Here is a 20,948-nt window from a genome sequence, read left to right on the forward strand (position 1 = left end):
AGGACGAACAGATCAATAACTAAATCTCTAATAATGAATGAGCCCTAGTACTTTGTCCCAACTCAGTGGTCCTCAAAAATCTCCATAAACTGGGATGCCTGGGTGGTTCACTGAGTGGTTGAGCGTCTGCTTTTTCTTTCTTTCTTTCTTTTTTTTTTTTTTTTTTTTTTGAGTGTCTGCTTTCAGCTCAGGATGTGATCCTGGGTCCTGGGATCAAGTCCCACATCGGGCTCCCCACAGGGAGCCTGCTTCTCCCTCTCTGTGTCTCTCTCTCATGAATAAATAAAATCTTTAAAAAGAAAAAAACTGCATAATAAGCCAAGGGAGTGGGAGAGATGGCACCATTTTGGGGTAAAGAATGTAGGTTTTTTCAAAAAAAAAAAAAAAAAGAATGTAGGTTTTACACTGAAGTAAACCTGAAAACCTGAATTTCAAGTACTGAATTATGACTCAGCCTTTAGCGCTGGTCAATTTTCTTCTTGAGCCCCATTTGCTTGAACTGTAATAAAACAGAAAGGAGTATCCTACAGAAACATTGTTAAGTTTTAAAATGACACACACAAAAGGTGGCAGCAAAATATTTCACAAGGTGAGGCTTTCAGATCGGACAAGTAGAGCCCGAACATCACTAAAATGAATAGAGAATTTCATTTTACATATTTCAAACAATACGTTTCTCCATAAGGTGAAGAAGATCAAATTCAGGCTGGCAGAAAGATACTAAATGAGGGAGATGGCCATTAGCCTCTTACCTTATTGAGCTGAAACAAGTCCAAGATCTTCCTCTCCACATGTGGAATTTTCAGAGTACTTCCCTGTAATTCCCAGTACTTTGCAATCTGATCCAAGAAATTCAGCTTTACTCGAGTTTGGGCCTAAATGACAAAGAAATGAATTTTAATCGCATTTAGCTTCTTTTAAAACTCCTGTGTATTACCTATGTGTGTGGTATTTTCACTCTTAATATAGTTAAGTGAGGCGCACCTGGGTGGAACAGTCAGTTGAGCATCTGACTTCCTTTCAGCTCAGGTCACAATCTCATGGTCGTAAGATCAAGCCCCACATGAGGCTCTGTGCTCAAAGTGCAAAGTCTGAGATTCTCTCCCTCTGCCCCTCCCACATATGCTCTGTTTCTCTCTCTAAAATAAATCTTTAAAAAGAAAAAAAGAAAACCTAAGTGAAATAGCACTTCTTTATTTTTTGAAAAGATTTTATCTATTATCTGAGAGACAGAGAGAGGAAGAGCACAAGCAGGGGGAGCAGCAGGAGAGGGAGAAGCAGGCTCCTAAAAAGGGAGCCCCATGTGGGGCTAGATCCCAGGACTCTGGGACCATGACCCGAACCAAAGGCAGATGCTTAACTGGAATGAGGCACCCACGCGCCCCATGAAATATCACTTCCGAATTCAATACAGAAACTACCAAAAAATATATATACAAAATAAAGCTGGTTAAATAATTATTTAATTCAGCCCCTACTATGTCTCAAGCAAAAAGTTAAGCACTTAATAAGCCTTCCCTTAAGTAGCATTCTGAAAAGCACTTTCACTTACTCCTATATTTTGTTATTGGTTAAAATTATATAGCAAGTAATGGTCTTTTGGTCTTTTTATAATCGAGGTAATTTTAAAGGTCTATTCTTTTCAAGTACAAGTTTTCTTATTTTCTCAAACACAAATCCTTTTTTTTTTATTTTCTAAAGATTTTGACAGAGAGAGAGAGAGAGAGCACAAGCAGGGGGAAAGGCAGAGAGAGAGGGAGAAGCAGACTCCCTGCTGAGCAGGGAACCTGATGTGGGGCTCGATCTCAGGACCCTGGGATCATGACCTAAGGTGAAGGCAGATGATTAATCAACTGAGCCACCTGGGCACCCTCTCAAACACAAATCCAAAATCAGATTTACAACAGAGATTCCATATCAATTTTAATGAGTCCTGACAAGATAACAGAAAACCAGAGGAAACTTTCTTAATTAATTGTATTCATTTAACAAATTATTACTGTTGTCTGTAAGTTATTAAAATTTTTTCTGTCATTTTTCTTTCCTCTCCTTGAAAATTAAAGTCTGATAGTTTTAGGAGTTTTATCTTGCTCAAGAGCAAAATTGAGATGAATGTTCAAATGTTCCCAAAGGAACTAAGGTACTAAGACCTCAAAGTTAGTACCCATTTCCTATCTTTTAAGCTCATGTTGAAAATATAGACACTAGATGCTACTACCACCAGTGTTCACAGAATGCCAGTGAACGTATATTCCATTTAAGTTAAAAATGTTTTTTTAATAGAAAAGCGTGATTCAATATGAAAATCAGGTTTTCAAAATGTTAACGTAAACACTACTTCTAGATTATTAATACTTAAGCCTTCTTCACTCCATACTTTAGGATTTCAGTAGCAAACAGATTGAAGAAACATCTCTTCTCTAGAGAATACCCAAGTATTCCTCACTCCTCCTTAAGAAATTAAATTTTAGGGGATCCCTGGATGGCTCAGCAGTTTGGTGCCTGCCTTCAGCTCAGGGCGAGATCCTGGGGTCCCGGGATCGGGTCCCACATCAGGCTTCCTGCGTGGAGCCTGCTTCTCCTCTGTGTCTCTGCTTCTCTCTCTGTGTGTGTCTCTCATTAATAAATAAATAAACTCTTAAAAAAAAAAAGAAATTAAATTATGTTATTAAATCTAAGTGAAGATGTGTATTTGGAAAAAAATTAGAGTTGGAAATTCCTTTCCATTAGATAGTCTCAAAGTACATTCCCTTCAAAATCTAAATTCTTGGGCAGCCCCAGTGGCTTAGCAGTTTAGCGCCACCTTCAGCCCAGGGTATGATCCTGGAGACCCGGGATCAAGTCCCACATCAGGCTCCTAGCATGGAGCCTGCTTCTACCTCTGCCTGTCTGTCTGTCTGTCTCTCTCTCTCAAATAAATAAATAAATAAATAAATAAATAAATAAATAAATAAATCTTAAATCTGAATTCTTGTGGTTGTCATCTAATTTAAAAGGATTTAAATGAATTAAGAGGCCAAAAGTGATTGACAAAAAGTGTTTTCAATGAAATCTGGCTTGCTACAAAAAGGCCTTTTTGTCATTTTCATAGCAAATTTGTTTTACCGTGATTATCAATTATTGGCTGTATTTTAGCTTCACTAAAACCAGTAGATTTGTGACAGAGATTCTTTGAAGAAAGTCCCTCTACAATACAGTCCACCAGAACAACAGTTAAGATATTACCTCCAATTCATTCAGCCTCTGGATACGAGGGGTAAAATGAAGTTTGTCAACATCACATGCAAATGGTGGCTGCCAATCCTAGGGGACAAGCAAAGGCTTTGATTAGACGAATTTATAATTCTGAAATTATAAAAATTCTGTTAAAACCCCAGCTTAGTAAAACACATTATCTCTAACCAGTCATATAAAATAGAAGATGGGTAGTAGTTTCTCAAACTCTTTTCCACCAGAATAGCAGAATATGTACGATTACCCTTCCCCATATAAATGATGCATCCTGTGCACACCCCTCTTCAACCCTTCCAAATGAATGTTACTGAACTGCAAGCTGTTGAAATTTACCTGACTTTGAAGTTTTTATTTTTAGTAATATCTACACCCAATGTAGGGCTCAAACTCATGACCCCAAAATCAAGAGTCACACACTCTCCTGACTGAGCCACCCAGGTGCCCCGAAAAACCAGACTTTGAAAGAGATTTTGATTCCTCTATACACAGAAGTAATCTTTTTACAAAATAGCTAAAACATCAAATCATCCAACAACTATATTTATGTATATATATAAAACCTCCTAGTTACCTTAACTTTTATTATAAAATTGAGGATAAGTTGGGGAACAGGGTGGTGGAGACTGCCATTCAAAAACTAATTTTAGGGCAGCCCGGGTGGCTCAGCGGTTAGCGCCGCCTTCAGCCCAGGGCATGATCCTGGAGACCTGAGATCGAGTCCCGCATCGGGCTCCCTGCATGGAGCCTGTTTCTCCCTCTGCCTGTGTCTCTGTCTCTCTGTCTCTCTGTCTCTCTCTCCTTGGGTCTCTCATGAATAAATAAATAAATAAAATCTTTTAAAAAAAAAAACCTAATTTTAAAGAATCATCCTGGGGCACCTGGGTGGCTCAGTGGTTGAGCATCTGCCTTTGGCCCAAGTCATGATCCTGGGATCCCAGGATCAAGTCCCACATCCCTCTGCCTATGTCTCTGCCTCTCTCTCTCTCTCTCTCTCTCTCTCTCTCTCTCTCTCTCTCTCATGACTAAATAAAATCTTTTCAAAAAACTTTTTTAGGGACGCCTGGGTGGCTCAGCAGTCGAGTGTCTGCCTTCAGCCCAGGGCATGACCCTGGGGTCCTGGGATCGAGTCCCACATCGGGCTCCTGCATGGAGCCTGCTTCTCCCTCTACCTGTGTCTCTGCCTCTCTCTCTCTCTCTCTCTCTGTCATGAATAACAAATTTTAAATAAAAAAAATTTTTTTAAAGAATCATCCTCAACATATCTAGATTCTTAGAACTATCATGAGGAAATAATCAGACAAGGAAAGTATATATGCCACCTGTGAGTAGAGAAAACTGCAAACAACTTAAGTGTCCACAATGGGAGAATAAAGGATAACTTTTAAAAAGTATTGCAATATTATGTTAGAAAGATATTACTGGTATTATAACACTGAATATTATACAGCATTTTAAATTTCTAGACTTACAAAGAACTCCTACCAATAAGAAAACACAGAAAAATGGGCAGATTGTGTAGTAGTTAGCAAGAAAAAATGGCCAGCTGTAAAAAGACTGGTGTCCAAGTTCACTTAAAATTCAAGAAATACACAAGATCCCCTTGTTTTTACCTATCAGGTTCGCAAAGATTTAAACTATATACACCATCAGCATTAGGAGTATGTGAGGACCCTGATGATTAGTAAGCTGTTTTCAGAGGTGGGTTAGAAAGCATCAGATTTTTAAAGGCCTACTGACTCTAGAGATCCCTGGGTGAGAATTTACAAATATTTGTCACCACTCACAACACCAAGATACAGACACACAAAAGGAAATTCACTGCAGAGTTGTTTTAACCTAAAACCTTAATATTGGGGCACCTGGCTGACTCAGGAGGGTGGAACATGAAGCTCTTGATGTCGGGATTTAAGTTTGAGCCCCACGCTGGATGTAGAGGTTACTTTAAAAAAAAATAAAATCTTGGGATCCCTGGGTGGCGCAGCAGTTTAGCACCTGCCTTTGGCCCAGGGCGCGATCCTGGAGACCCGGGATCGAATCCCACGTCAGGCTCCCGGTGCATGGAGCCTGCTTCTCCCTCTGCCTATGTCTCTGCCTCTCTCTCTCTCTCTCTCTGTGTGACTATCATAAATAAATTTTAAAAAAATTAATTAAAAAAATAAAATCTTAAAAAGAAAAAAAAATTCTTACTATCAATGGAGAGTAAAGGTAAATAAATGTTGACATATCAATAAATAAAACACTTTGCAGCTGTAATAAAGAAAAAAAGATCTACAGTTTCTAAACACAGAAAGATAGCCAACATTTTATGAGTAAAAAAAACCCAAAACATGTAAAATGGCGCCAACAATATGACATACATATAAATTTTAAAGACTTTCAATAGGAGGGGTGAAAAGGTTACTGTTATTTCAAATCTGTATTATTAGACTTTTTATTACTATTGATTGCCTTTAGTTTAAAAGTAAAACAAGGTCTGGGGCACCTGGCTGGCTCAGTCCATGTAGCATGTAATTCTTGAGGTTTGGGGTCATTAGTTCAGGCCTCACGCTGGGTGTAGAGCTTACTTGGAGAAAAAAAAAAAAAAAAAGTAAAACAAGGTTTTGTTTTAGTGATTGGGAGACTTCAGCAAAAATGCCCACCACCAATGCCTGATAAACTATTATGTTAAAAAGATTACATCTACCACAATTTATTTTTAAAAGGAAAAAAAAGGCAGATTACAAATTGGTACGAAGCTATTTACTATTATACCAAAAAGAAAGAAAAAAATGGCAGCACTACCTGTTTAAGAAGGCCATTACAGATAAGGCCGTCAAGTATTTTAATGCTGTCACATTGCTGCTTCCACAAAGACTATGGCTCCTGCTTCAATGTCAGTTGTCAGTTAAAGAAATATTACACTTAGTTCATCAACTTAAAAATACTATCTACTCCACCCTCGATCAGAAAAATTAATTTGCTTTTGTTTAGTTTGATAACTAAAAATAAGGAAAGCAATGTGTTTTAATTATACAGAACACAACAATGTAGTAGAAGAAAATCACATTGCTCAACACTATCACAGGCTAAATAAGATGATTTTATATTGCTCAGAGCTTTGCTCTCTAATAGTTCATAAAAGCTGTAAGCTTTCTGAAATGAATTGATCTGGGTTGAAGGTTAGACCAAAAACATCTCAAAGATACTACGTAAGAAGATACAAGTAAATGATTAACATACTGTCCACATGGCCTGAGAATTTTATAAACTAAGACTTATGGTTAATATATGACATTCCCTGATTAATCAAATAGGCCTTTTTCTTTTCTAAACAGGCCTTCTAATCCCAAAACACAATGATAGAAAAATTAATTTCTTTTTTTTTAAGATTTTATTTATTTATTCATGAGAGACACATAGAGGCAGAGACACAGGTGGAGGGAGAAGCAGGCTCCACGCAGGGAGCCCGATGCAGGACTCGATCCTGGGACCCTGGGATCACACCCTGAGCCAAGACAGACGCTCAACCACTGAGCCCCCAAGGAATTAATTTCACCTTATGTATACGTTAAAAGTTATATATTACAGTGAACTGTGTGTCTTTGTATGTATGTGTGTATATGTATCATGGAACATATGCTTATTTTATACTGAGGCTTTTTCAAATAAAATTAATCCCAAAAACAAAGCACCAAGAGAAAAACAGTACAAATCTATCACTAAGGAAGTTCACACAGTGGGCATAATATGTTAAAAACTAGAAATTTTGCAGAGGAGACCACTCCATTGAATACAGATTGCTGAAAACTGTCACCTCTTCTGGTTACAAAGAAAGAGGGAAAATGGGATAAATGTCATTTAGTTTCAAGACTTTCATTATCAGCTGCAAAGCTTTACTCGAATAAAAGAATTACATATTATTTTCAATGCTCACTGAAATATTAGGATTAAGATATCCTTGGCTGAGTCTGGCCTTGATGCAATGTAACTTTTACACTGGGGGCAGGGTGGGGGTAGGTGGAGAAGCTATTAAAGAAGGGAAGAGACTATTAAATAACAGTGTGATAATTCTGGGTTTGACACTGAAGTATCTAAAGGGGATATCATATAATCTAACCAAAACTTTTAACTTCTAACAATAAAACGGTTCATAAATCATTTTTCTAACATAAAACAGCATTTCCATACTAAATAGGTGTTGTTAGAGTTCATAGATTACAAGGCATCCCATGTAAATTCCCCGCTAAGATCCACTCACTTTTAAAACTTTATTTTTTTTTCACTTTTAAAACTTTAAAATGGCTTTTACTTTAAGCCTTCATTTTGAAAGGCTTATTATTTATTATTATTTAACTATTATTTAAAAGTTCAATTATTTTCCTAAGCACTAAAAAATATATTCCTTGAGAAGGCAATTAAGTAGGAAGTTGAAGCTTCAAAAATCCTCAGAGACCTGGGAAACATCAAGCAAACATTTTCGTTAGTCCCAGCACTGAGCAACAACTTACAGCACATTTAACTGAGAGAAGTGGGCAACAAAATTGACCTGTGGGAGAATAACTTTCATAAGATGCTAAGGATTTTTCAAAAACTCCATGAAAATTCACTCTGTAAATGATCCACAATGAGTATCCACATATCAGAATATTGTCTTAATCTTTCTATTACAGGGAAGCTATCACCATTTTGAGATCTAGTAATCAGAAAATGAGAATGTACATTCTCATAAAGGCTACTCCAAAAGTGGATTCTCTGACTCCAGCAGACAAAACTAATTTTTAAAAATCAATGTCAAAAGCTCATTCTGGTTAGTCTATAAAGAATAACATTAACTAAGGACCAATGTATTTTTTAATTGCATGCTCTATTAAAGCCAATCATCATAGAATAAATGCACTCAAAGGACCTTTAATCCAATGTAGCAGAGCTAAACTCTGTGTTTTAATCCAGCGTTTTAACAGTTTCTAGGTTATCAACACGTTAATACAAAACTATAGTGGCAAAATTTTAAGGAACTAAACAAAGCATTTATCTTAGTGTTTTAAGGCAAGTCAGAAAAATTTTCAGTTGAGCATGCCAAGACTTATCGACCTGAATAAAGTTTTGTTTTGTTTTGTTTTTTTAAAGACTGTATTTATTTATTCATGAGAGACAGAGAGGCAGAGACACAGGCAGAGGGAGAAGCAGACCCCAGGAGTCTGAGGTGGGACTTGATCCCAGGCCTCCAGGATCAGGTCCTGGGCTGAAGGCGGTGCTAAACTGCTGAGCCACGGGGGCTGCCCTGAATAAAGTTTTTTTAATGACTTATTTATTGAGGGGGAGGGGTGGAAGCAGGGCAGAAGGAGGGAGACAGAGAATCCCAAGCAGGCTCCACATGCAGCACAGAGCCTGACACACACCAGACTCAATCCAATGACTCTGAGATCCATGACCCAAGCAGAAATCCAGAGTCAGACGTGTAACCAACTGAGCCACCCAAGCGCCCCTCAATCTTAATAAAGATTTGACTAATACACACGTGAAGTACAATATAAAAGACTACTCTTCCATCAAGTTAATGGTTTTTATGTCTGTATGACGTCCTTAAGACACCTACCAAACCTAAAGGCAGAACTAGGCACACCATAATCATTATAACTCCCCCTCTATAAATTAAGACAAGCAGAGTCTCTCAATGGAATCCAATGACCACTCCCTGACAGATGTCTACCAGGAAAGTTCCAGAATACAAAGGACTTCAGTGTCTTCCAAACAAAAATAAGTTAGATAATGTTAACTTCTCTCTTTCTTCTTACGTCCCTCAGGGTAGGCTTGGCAACAAGCAGCTTGATTAGCCACTCATTTGCCCAAAGTCTATTTAAGATCTCCCATCCTTAATGAGCCACTAGTTTAAGAAAAACAAAAACCACTGAGGATTTTCTTCTTAGACTTTAGAATCATACTTTCATTCCTTAAATCAGAGGTTGTTAAACTGTATAGAAGTGGGTGTATGAGGATATTGGGAACAGTCCATATTCGGGCTCCTCTCACCAGGGTTTCAAAGGGGTAAGGGGTCTGTAACCTTAAAAAAAAAAATACATGTTAAAGTCTTCAGACAGGTCCTGGCATTTACAAAGTAAATGGTCAAAAATATTAGTTATCGGGAAAGGTTTATGTTGCAAAGTTTTAGTTCCCAGGAAGCCTAATGCAACCTTGTTTTGTTTTATGATTGGTTATGTTTAATACAATGGTTTCAATTCTCTAATCTCCATTATAAAATTGTATAAAATGGCATTCATAAATTGATATAGAATATCCAAGGCCCATTAACCTTATTTTTTGCTGTATTTTTTCAGATTTATTGATAAACATACAACCTTGCTGCTTTTTTTTTTTTTTTTAAGATTTCATTTCTTTGAGAGAGAGCGAGCAAGCACAGAAGCAGGGGGCGGGGAGGAGCAGAGGGAGAGGGAGAAGCAGACTCCTCACTGAGCAGAGGGCCCAACAAGGGGCTCAATCCCAGGACCCAAACCAAAGGCAGACGTTTCACTGACTGAGCCACCCAGGTGCCCCTACAAAAACTGGCTTCTTATACTGTCGGGTTTCCATGCTTACAGAGCTCTTTCTTTTTTTTTTTTTTTTTAATTTTTTAATTTATTTATGATAGTCACACACACACAGAGAGAGAGAGAGAGAGAGGCAGAGACACAGGCAGAGGGAGAAGCAGGCTCCATGCACCGGGAGCCTGATGTGGGATTCGATCCTGGGTCTCCAGGATCGCGCCCTGGGCCAAAGGCAGGCGCTAAACCGCTGCGCCACCCAGGGATCCCTACAGAGCTCTTTCTAAAATGGTTTTAGGTATGTAATTCAAGGGTAGAAGTACTTAACAATCTGCTGAGAGGAGCTGCTAGAGTGGCAGTAGAATTCAATTTCTATACTGTAAAAATTAATACTGTGGTGGACAAGCCTATGTATGGTTCCATAGTATTAGCATTTTATATTAACCAAGCTATCTCCTATATGGTCACTATATAAAACATCCTAACTGCATATTCTCTTATTAGGGCAAAAGTTAAGCAACAGGTTTAAAATAACTTTCCCTAATACAAAAGTAACGATCCTTACTAAACTATCAGAGAACACACATAAAGAAGAAAAATGTAGCCATCTCAGAGAGAACCCACTACATTTTGGTACACATTTCCAGTATTTTCTAAAATTCTATCTTCATAATTTTCCAAATATTTTAATAATAATTTACATATATATATATTTCCTTATACTTCTCATACCTTATTTTTACTTATACTGTGAACCCTTAAGATTTCATTGCAGTGATACTTTTTAAAATTTATTATCAGACATTTAAGTTATTTCCTTTACTTTCCAATGATACTCATCATAAATAAAACATCCAGGGGTACCTGGGTGGCTCAGTTAGTTAAGCTTCTGGTTTGATCTCAGCTCAAGTCTTGATCTCAGGTCACGATTTCAAGTCCCCCAATGGTTTCCACATTGGGCATGGAGCCTCCTTAGAACAACAACAAAACATCCATACCTTGGGGTGCCTGGGCAGCTCAGTCGGTTAAGTCTCCGACTTGATTTCAGCTCAGGTCATGATCTCAGAGTCATGGGATCAAGCCCCAAGGTGGGCTCCACACTCAGTGGGGAGTCTGCTTGAGAGCCTCTTTCTATCCCTCTGCCCCTGCTCTCTCAAATAGATACATAAATCTTTAAAAAAAATTTTTTTAAATGACCCATACTTCTAGGAAGTTTGTCTTAGCCTCATTCAATGGTCATATTTTACATACTGCAGTTACAGAAGGAAGAAATCAACCTGACCACAGTGATCCCAGCAGCTTAGAACTCTTAGGGGCACCTGAGTGGTGCAGTCAGTTAAGTGACCTCCAGGGCTCATTGGGGAGTCTGCTTGAAGATTCCCTCTCTCTGTCCCTTCCCCTGTGTGTGCCAACTCTCCAACTCTCTCTAGAATATATAAATCTTAAAAAAAAAAAAAAAAAAAAAAAAAGAAGAAGAAGTTTATTCTGGCTCTACAGATAGAAACCAGATATAAGTATAAAAATTCTTTTTAAGGAGGAATTTAAAATTACAATTACCTTCACAGAACAGTACTGAGGATGTTCACAAATGTTACTGAACAAGTAAAAATTCTAGTCAGGAAATTTAAATGTCTCTACAAAAACCTAAAGATAAAAAGTCAAAAAAAAAAAAAGTCAAAAGATCTGACTGGTAAATTTTACCAATGAAGAACTTGCTAAGACTTTGTAAACAAAGAGAATAGTTTAGTAAAAATATGTCATGCTCCTAACTGGAATGAGATATGGGTAAAATATCTATCAGGTGAGGTGAGCCTCTTGTTGTTCCCCCCACTCTTTTTTTAATATTTTATTTATTTATTCATGAGAGACACACAGAGAGAAGCAGAGACACAGGCAGAGGGAGAAGCAGGCTCCCTGTGGGGAGTCCAACTGGGACTTGATCCCAGATCTTGGCATTAAGGCCCTGAGCCATTCAGGCGTCCCTTGTTGTCTCCTTTAAAAAAAAAAAAAAAAAAATCAGGGGCGCCTGGCTGGCTCAGTCAGTGGAGCACGTGACTCTTGATCACAGGGTTGTACATTCAAGCCCACCTTAGGTGTAGATATTACTCAAAAATAAAATCTTAAAAATAAACTTAAAAGTTTTTTAAAAATCAGTTGCCCATGTATGCAGTCTCACCATGAGAAAAACAACAGATAACTCCCAATAATGGCACATCCTATAAAATACCCAGTCAGTACTCCTCAAAACTGTCAAGGTCATCAGAAACAAAGTCTGAGAAAGTACAAGAGCTAAAAAAAAAAGCCTCAAGAGACATGATAACTAAATGTAATGTGGTATCCTAGATGAGATCCTGCAACAGAAGAAATATATTAGCTAAAAACTAAAGAAATACGAATAAAATGTACTTTTATTAATAACAGTATCAGTTCATTAATTATATATTATAATAATATAAGCTGTTAATAAAAGGTGAAACTAGGTTGAGGGAATATATGGGAAATCTTCACAACTTTTCTGTAAAAATAACAGTTCTTAAAAATATTAAATCGATTTTTAAAAATCACTTGATCAATTTTTATGTTTTATGTTCCAAACTTCTGACCCCAAAGGCAGCTCTCAAGAATCAAAACACAGGGGATCCCTGGGTGGCGCAGCGGTTTAGCGCCTGCATTTAGCCCCGGGCGCGATCCTGGAGACCCGGGATCGAATCCCACATCGGGCTCCCAGTGCATGGAGCCTGTTTCTCTCTCTGCCTGTGTCTCTGCCTCTCTCTCTCTGTATCTCTCATGAATAAATAAATAAAAAAAATCTTTAAAAAAAAAAAAAAAAAAAAAGAATCAAAACACATGGGGGTGCCTAGCTGGCTTAGTCAGTAAACCACGAAACTCTTGATCTAGGGGTTGTAAGTTCGAGACCCACTTTGGATGTAGGGATTACTTAAAAATAAAATCTTTGCTCAGCCCAGGTGGCTCAGTGGTTTAGCGCCGCCTGCAGCCCAGGGTGTGATCCTGGAGACCCAGGATCGAGTCCCACATCAGGCTCCTTACAGGGCTGCTTCTCTCTCTGCCTGTGTCTCTCATAAATAAGTAAAATCTTTTTAAAAATTAATAAATAAATAAAATCTTTAAGGGACGCCTGGGTGGCTCAGTGGTTGTTGAGTGCCTGCCTTCGGTCTGGGGGTGATCCTGGGATCGAGTCCCACATCGGGCTCCTCTCAGTGAGCCTGCTTCTCCCTCTGCCTGTGTCTCTGCCTCTCTCTCTGTGTCTCTCAGGAATAAATAAATCTTTAAAAAATTAAAAAATAAAATCTTTAAGAAAAGCAGCAAAAACAGGGACACCTGGGTGGCTGCGTCAGTTAAGCATCTACCTTCGGCTTAGGTGTTAATCCCACAGTCCTGGGATCCAGCCCCGAGTCACGGGACTCCCTGCTCAGAGTTAGTCTGCTTCTCCCTCTCCCTTTGCCCCTCCACCCATGTGTGCACACACTCTCTCTCTCAAAATCTTTGCAAAAAAAGGAAAAGCAAAAACAATCATCTGTTTATTATAAATTTTATACAACTAATAAAATGACAAAATAAGACCAAAAGGCCTACTTTGTACATTTTAGTTGATCTTATTAGTTACATGAGAAAATCTGTTGTTTTCCCTTTAGGAAACACTTTTAAATTTTCATTTCACTTCCCAGAAGCAACAGATAATTGGGAGTTTTTACTAAACCCTCTACTGGTTTTGTGATGGCCTCTGTAATCACTGTACCTCTTACACATGCATCGATCCTAGACTTTTTTTTTTTTTTTTTTTTTTTGAGTGTCACAGGGGAGCTTTATTGAGAGGAAACAGGGTCACACCCAGCAGACATGCTTTCCCTTTCATCCGGGTCTTGCGCGCTCTCACTCGTGCTCTCACTCGCTCTCGCTCTTTCACACACACACACTCATCTCCAGGCTCTGATACAGTCCAGCTCTCAGCCACAAGGGTGGGACACTCCTCAATTCCTAAGATTCAGAGGCAACGGGGGGCAGGAGGGAGGCAGGAGGGGGAGGAAGTGGCCCGGTTGGCGGTGGGGTTTCGGGGAGGGGTGCGGAGAGCAGGGGTGGGCGGGCCCCGACAGCGGCAGGAAGAGCGAGTCCCCCGGCCCTAGCCGGCCTCAGCTCTGCTGCTTCCTCTCCTCGGCTCTCGTGAGCAGGAGGCAGAGCATTGGGGTAGGAGGGTCGGGCCTCGCACCCCACACTAGTCCTCTCTGCCACGGGCGGGCAGGGTGCTGGAGAGGGCAGGGCGCGGCGGGGAGGGCGCGGTGGGCGGCTCAGCTCTGGGGTTCCTCGGGAGCCTCGCCCCCCTCTTCCCCGGCGTTGTCGGCGGTCCACAGCGTCAGGTTGTCTCTCAGCAGCTGCATGATGAGGGTGCTGTCTTTGTAGGAGTCCTCGCTGAGGGTGTGCAGGTCAGCCATGGCCTCGTCGAAGGTGGTCTTGGCCAGTGAGATGGCCTCCTCGGGGCTGTTGGCGATCTCGTAGTGGAAGACAGAAAAGTTCAGGGCCAGGCCCAGGCGGATGGGGTTGGTGGGTGGCATCTCCTTCTTGCTGATGTCCATGGCCTCCTGGTAGGCGGACCGGGCTGAGTCAATGATGCGCTTCTTGTCGTCACCAGTGGCCACCTCGGCCAGGTAGCGGTAGTAGTCGCCCTTCATCTTCAGGTAGAAGACTCGACTTTCGGCATCCCCGGCCTCCTTGATGAGGTGGCTGTCGAGCAGGCCCAGCACCGTGTCACACACGCCCCGGAGCTCGGTCTCCACCTTCTCCCGGTACTCTCGCACCTCCGGGCCCTTCTCTTCCGAGCTCTCCTCATTGCCTTTCTGCTCGATACTGGACAGGACCCTCCAGGCAGCCCTCTGGCCCCCCACCACGTTCTTGTAGGCCACCGAGAGCAGGTTTCGCTCTTCGCAGGACAGCTCCTCACCCTTTTCCACGGCGCTCTTCATGAAGGCTGCCATGTCCTCGTAGCGCTCAGCCTGTTCTGCCAACTTGGCCTTCTGGATCAGACTGGCTCTCTCCATGGCTCTGGTGACAGACAGGCGGCGGGCTAACTGGCTGCCTTGAAACCGATGCCGGATTCTGTCCTAGACTTTTTTTTTAAAGATTTTATTTATTTGACAGAGAGAGTGAGTACGAGTACAAGCAGGGGGAGCGGAAGAGAGAGAAGCAAGCTCCCCACTGAGAAGGGAGCCTGCTGCGGGGCTGTATCCCAGGACCCTGGGATCATCATGACCTGAGCCCACCTGAGCTGAAGGCAGACACTTCATCTACTGAGCCACCCAGGCACCGCCCCCCACCCCCCACCCCGATTGATTTCAAATGGGTTAGGCCTTCCCAGAACTAAGTTTCTCTTCTTACTGACTACAACTTCAATTTCTTGGCCTTAGGATCGCTCTAAAAACTCTTAAAAACTGAGGACTTCAAAAGAACTTTATAGTCTATATGGTTTTTATCTATTCACTTTAATCACAACAGGTATTTAAAATATTTTTGGGACACTTGGCTGGCTCAGTTGGAAGAGCATGCAACTCTATCTTGGGGTCAAGAGTTCAAGCCCAACATTGGGTGTAGAGATTACTTAAATAAATAAAAACTTAAAAAATTAAATGCTTTAAATGAATTCACTTAAGCAAAAAAAAAAAATAAAGTAACATTGTTTTATGTTGCATATATTTTGCAAATCTCTTTAATGATTTGGCCAAATAGAAATAAGCTGGATTTTCCTATCTTCTTCTATAGTCTGTCAATCACCTGTAGCATCTGGTTTTAGTTAAAATATATCATGAGACGCCTGGAAGGCTCAGTGGTTGAGCGTCTACCTTCAGCTCAGGGTGTGATCCTGGAGTCCAGGATTGAGTCCCACATCGGATTCCTTAGGAGGGGGGGAGTGTGGGGGGGTGGAGGGTCTGCATCTCCCTCTGCCTGTGTCTCTGCCCCTGTCTGTCCCTCGTGAATAAATAAAATCTTAAAAATAAAATAAAATAGGGGCAGTCTGGGTGGCTCAGCGGTTTAGTGCCTGCCTTCAGCCCAGGGCTTGATCCTGGAGACCCAGGATCGAGTCCCGCATTGGGCTCCCTGCATGGAGTCTGCTTCTCCCTCTGCCTGTGTCTCTGCCTCTCTCTCTCTTTCAAATAAATAAATAAATAAACAAACAAACAAACTTAAATATATAAAGAAAATCTGGTTACAGATGCTTAATTGAAAACAGCAAGTTCCCTTAGACCTGCTAAAAGGATCCTGAACACTTCAAGAGTCAGTCCTCAACCCAAACCCTGGAAACAACTGTCTTAATAATCCTAATTCCTACAGAATTCCCAATCTGTCCCCCCAAGAAACTCTATCCATCCAGATTTTAAAAGCAGTCCCTCGGGACGCCTGGGTGGCTCAGCGGTTGAGCGCTGCTTCCAGCCCAGGGCGTGACCCCGGGGTCCTGAGATCAAGTCCCACATCGGGCTCCCTGCATGGAGCCTGCTTCTCCTTCTGCCTCTCTCTCTCTCTCTCTCATGAATAAATAAATAAATAAAATCTTTTTAAAAATTTTTTTAAAAGCAGCTCCTCCACTGTATTCTCTATTTGTTAGCAAGGATTTCTTAACCTATTTGTGTAACGCCAACATTTTTGGAAAAGACATTATCAATGTCAATCAATCCAGTCTTCCCTAAAAGCCCTACCCCACCAAAAAGATCCTGAAAATGCCACCATAATCATTTGCAAACATACAGGGTCATTTAACAGTTGTACTAAAGGGGCACCCAGGTGGCACAGCCAGTTTAGCATCTGCCTTCAGCTTGGGTCATGATCCCAGGGTCCTCGAATCAAGCCCAGCATTGGGCTCCCTGCTCAGAAGGGAAATCTGCTTCTCCCTCCCCCCACAGTTCTCATGCTCTCTACTGCCTACTCTCTCAAGTGAATAAATTCAAACAACAACAGTCATACTAAGATATTAAGGACCTTTGTTAAAATTGTAACTCCTATAAATTGGCAGGGCCTGGTAAAAGCCATTAGTTTTCAGTTACACAGACACCTTATTTAAAAGAATATTAATATGGAGGAGTATCTATTAGTAAATGAAAACACACTGGTAAAAGAGGGACATGCCATGATACTTTTTAAGCATCAGTCCCAGTGAGGTCCTCTTTCATCACTTTTCATAAAACTTGGCAGGCAGCCCCGGTGGCACAGCGGTTTAGCACCGCCTGCAGCCCAGGGCGTGATCCTAGAGACCCAGGATCGAGTCCCAGATTGGGCTCCCTGCATGGAGCCTGCTTCTCCCTCTGCCTGTGTCTCTGCCTCTCTCTCTCTCTCTCTGTCTCTAAGAATAAATAAATAAATAAATAAATAAATAAATAATCTTAAAAAAAAAAAAAAACAACTTGGCAATAACAACCTGTATTTGCAGGACCTCTAAATGACAAATTTATTATTGTCAAAACCGTGTGAAGATACCATGGAAAATGGTCCTCCCAAAACTTCAAAAAGATGTGTTTTCCTTTCCAGGCCACTTTATAGGAACAGGCTAAGCACCGTTTTGTTTATAAACAATATGAGTAACGAAATAACAAGATCACATGAAGACCTTACTCTTTCAAAATGTCCCTAATAGATGTCTAATAAAGTTACCTACTAAAGTGATTCATACAAACTTTTACGAATATCCCCCAAAGTCTTACCTATATGCCTCTATATGGAAGCATCCTTTTAACAATTACCCAGAAGTACAATAAGAAAGGTAAATCCCTACTAATACAAATCATCTTCCACTCAAACAGGCAGAGAGGTCCATCATGAAAATTTAAGAGAAAAGTGTTCTTTCAGATCATTCATAGACATCTCATGACACAAAAGTCACCGAACGGAACCAGAATTTCAAATTCTTCTCCCCACAGCAATTATACTCGGGGCAATTACTTCTATATGCCTATACCAAGCCATGTTACCATCAAGTGGTTACACTACCAGTTTCTTCCCCAAGGAAATTTAATAAGTAGTTTTGACTGTTTTCTTTCATAAGTACAATCCCAGTGTGGAAAAGATAGAAAATTGAGGCTACCAAGAAGAATTGAGGCTACCGAGGTTAAGAAAAGATAACTGGCATACTTCAGAGAAAAGTTCCAGAAATGATTTGTCAGGGGAAGGGGTTGAGGAAAAAAGTTGGACTCTACCCCTATCACCTTCTCCTCAGCAACACCCAAACCCACCTGGGAACCAAGGGCAGGGAAAGGTAAACAGCTCACACCCTAACATTAAGGTCTCACTGAATCCGTCAACACATGTTCTACAGCTTTAATACTTTACAAACTGGATACTCCCAAGATTCAAAATCACAGTCACGAAAGGGACAGTAGTGACACTAAAATCAGCCTGAGTCTCTGAGAAGATACTGAAAGACTACAAAATCTTTGTTTTGCTTGATGTTCCATTTGAAGACACATTTGGCAATTGTACTAAAAAAGGGCGGGGTGGGGGCACCTGGGTGGTTCAGTCCATTAAGCATCTGCCTCTGGCTCAGATCATGATCCCAGGGTCCAGGGTTGGAGCCCCTCGTCAGGCTCCCTGCGCTGAGGGGAGCCTGCTTCTCCCTCTCCCTCTGCTTGTGCGCACGTGCTGTCAAATAAAGTCTTTTTTGTTTTTTTTAAGATTTTTTAAAAATTTATTCATTCATGAGAGGCACAGAGAGAGAGAGCGAGAGGCAGAGACACAGGCAGAGGGAGAAGCAGGCTCCATGTAGGGAGCCCGATGTGGGGCTGGATCCTGGGCCTCCAGGGTCATGCCCCGGGCTGAAGGCAGTGCCAAACCACTGGGCCACGAGGGCTGCCCCAAATAAAGTCTTAAAAATAAATAAATAGTAAGCCATTCATTTCCTGGATACAAACATTTAACAGCTATTTAGCCTTGCTGCAATCAACTGCAAGCCTAACGTTAAAAGTGGAAATAATTTTAGAGCCTATACAATTCCTAACAGCCATATTTGAAGTAAAAGACTGAACCCTGGGCTTGAACAGAAATTGTTAGGAAGCTGCTCCATTCATCCCCCTGCTAGATCATTTAATATTCACATAAGGGCAACATGCAATTCTACTCAACCCACTATAATTCTGACCATGTTTGAAGGTTAATAGACCTCCTTGAAAGAAAAAAGGATGCACTAACAGCCATTCTCAACTTACAATGGTACATAAATAGATCTTATCCCCAAAGGTCTTAAATTTATCCTAGGATAGATCTCAAACCATGCTATTACTGTAGAGATACCACTATTAACTGCCTTATTTATTTCACACTTATTGCCACATTTAATAATAATTTGATTTAAAAGATAATCCAGGGATCCCTGGGTGGCGCAGCGGTTTGGCGCCTGCCTTTGGCTCAGGGCGCGATCCTGGAGACCCGGGATCGAATCCCACATCGGGCTCCCGGTGCATGGAGCCTGCTTCTCCCTCTGCCTGTGTCTCTGCCTCTCTCTCTCTCTCTCTCTCTGTGACTATCATAAATAAATAAAAATTTAAAAAAATAAATAAATAAATAAAAAATAAAAAATAAAAGTTGTGTCACCTTAGAGGCACCTGGGTGGCTCAGTCAGTTAAACAACTGCCTTCAGCTCAGGTCACGATCCTGGAGTCTCTGCATCAAGACCTGAGATGGCTCCCTGCTCAGCGAGGAGTCTCCTTTTCCCTCTGCCCCTCACCCCACTCATGCACTTGCTCTCTCTCAAATAAATGGGTAAAATCTCTAAAAAAAAAAAAAAAAAAAAAAAAAAGGAAAAAGAAAAAAGAAAATGTTTAAGTAAAAGAATAATATAAAGATAATGAAATAAATAATAATAAAATGATAAAAGATTCATAATTTTTCATCAACTGTCTCATGTAATCGCAACTGTATCGTTAACTATGGATCTACGAGGCAACATACATAGTAGTTAGGTGCAGTAACTCTAGGTTCAAATCCTGACTCCACCACTTAATAGTGAGGCGACCTAGAGTAAGTTTACTTACCTCTTTTAGGCCTCACTATATAAAACAGGGCCAGCATTATCCCCATCTTATAGACAAGTTTAATGGAATAAAAAACTCTGAAAATAGTCATGACCCTCTTAAAGCTAACAGCTCAAGGGTAACACATCAACAGTGGAACACACATCAGAAGGTAAATGTTTTGTTTGATTCCTACTCTAGTATTCTTTCCATCAAATCTGTTCTCTTCAAGTTGTCATCTCCTAGCTAGCTAGTACCAACCTCCAAAAACAAATTACCTTGGATCCTAAGTCAAATGCTAAACTCTGTTCGTCTCAAAAAAATCTTGATAAGCAATTATTATATAAGTGAAAGATCCATTTTATAAATGCAAAAGCTACAAGATTAGCAGTGGAAAAAAAGTGGAGAGAGAGAAGCAGCCAGAAGAATGGACTGCCATCAAGTACAATTTTTAAAAACCCTAAAGCTACACCCTACACAAATCCCTGAAGCCAGCTTCCTACTGGAAAATCTGGTGGCTATTCTCAATTTATCCAAAATACATCATTACTACCGGAGAAGAGCCTCTCTGGGAGAAGAAAAAGCCTGGAATACTTGAAATTTTACAAAATGGAAGTTACACTCCAAAGAGTCCTTGTAGACCTCTCTCTCATCTCCACTCCCTCACCCTGTCTCACAAATAAAGATACCATAATACAAATCCTAAGAGATCCCGCTTTCCCCATCTCTTTCCTCCAAGTTAAAGACTGGCAAAGATGAGACGTTACCATCTGGTTTAAATATCACCAAATGATGAGTTGGTACAACCACAAAGAAAATTGGGAGGATCTTGCCTTAAAGACCTTGTAATTATGTGGGTTTGATAGGGATTTGTTCTTTGTTTCAGGAGTTATGAGATTAAAGTAAAATGGAACATTTCAGTATCTGTAGTCTGGCATATGTATGCCACATAGGAACATGTGCTTAATAAAAGTTCCAACCAAGTGCTCAACACAGTTCTCTGAACATTACAATCAGGTCAAGCCAATGAGATGGCAAGAATTAGCACAGGAATGCACAAAAATCTGCCTAAGGCCACATAAGGAGTATACCTCAAAAGAGAAATCTTAGGCTACATGCACGCTCCCAACTAAAATACTCAACAGTTAAAGACTTAAAATTTATATTAAAAACTCTTTAATGTATATAAACATCT

The 20,948-nt window shown here is 40.5% G+C and overlaps 2 protein-coding genes across 9 annotated transcripts in view; both read right to left on the reverse strand.

The window, feature by feature from the left end:
* Positions 1-20,948, reverse strand: part of KDM5B (lysine demethylase 5B) — an 86,486-nt gene that overhangs the window by 56,640 nt on the left and 8,898 nt on the right. For all 8 annotated transcript variants that reach the window (XR_013382479.1, XM_077902499.1, XM_077902497.1 and 5 more), the window contains exons 2-3: positions 3,226-3,303; positions 753-875 (exon numbers count right to left, since the gene is read on the reverse strand). Coding sequence is in view for 5 of the 8 variants with exons in the window: in XM_077902499.1 (XP_077758625.1) it covers positions 753-875; positions 3,226-3,303 (201 nt within the window). In the remaining 3 variants the exon portion in view is untranslated. The remainder of the gene's footprint in view (positions 1-752; positions 876-3,225; positions 3,304-20,948) is intronic.
* On the reverse strand, positions 13,991-14,859 carry LOC144316516 (14-3-3 protein sigma). Its single transcript, XM_077902495.1, has one exon. The coding sequence runs from the start codon at positions 14,801-14,803 to the stop codon at positions 14,057-14,059; it is 747 nt and encodes a 248-aa protein (XP_077758621.1). The 5' UTR covers positions 14,804-14,859; the 3' UTR covers positions 13,991-14,056.

This window comes from Canis aureus, chromosome 6 (genome assembly GCF_053574225.1).
Source record: "Canis aureus isolate CA01 chromosome 6, VMU_Caureus_v.1.0, whole genome shotgun sequence".
Classification (NCBI taxonomy): Eukaryota; Metazoa; Chordata; class Mammalia; order Carnivora; family Canidae; genus Canis; species Canis aureus.

Excerpts from the sequence above, each read along its gene's own strand:
- LOC144316516 (XM_077902495.1), bottom strand. The coding sequence starts at position 14,803 with ATGGAGAGAGCCAGTCTGATCCAGAAGGCCAAGTTGGCAGAACAGGCT.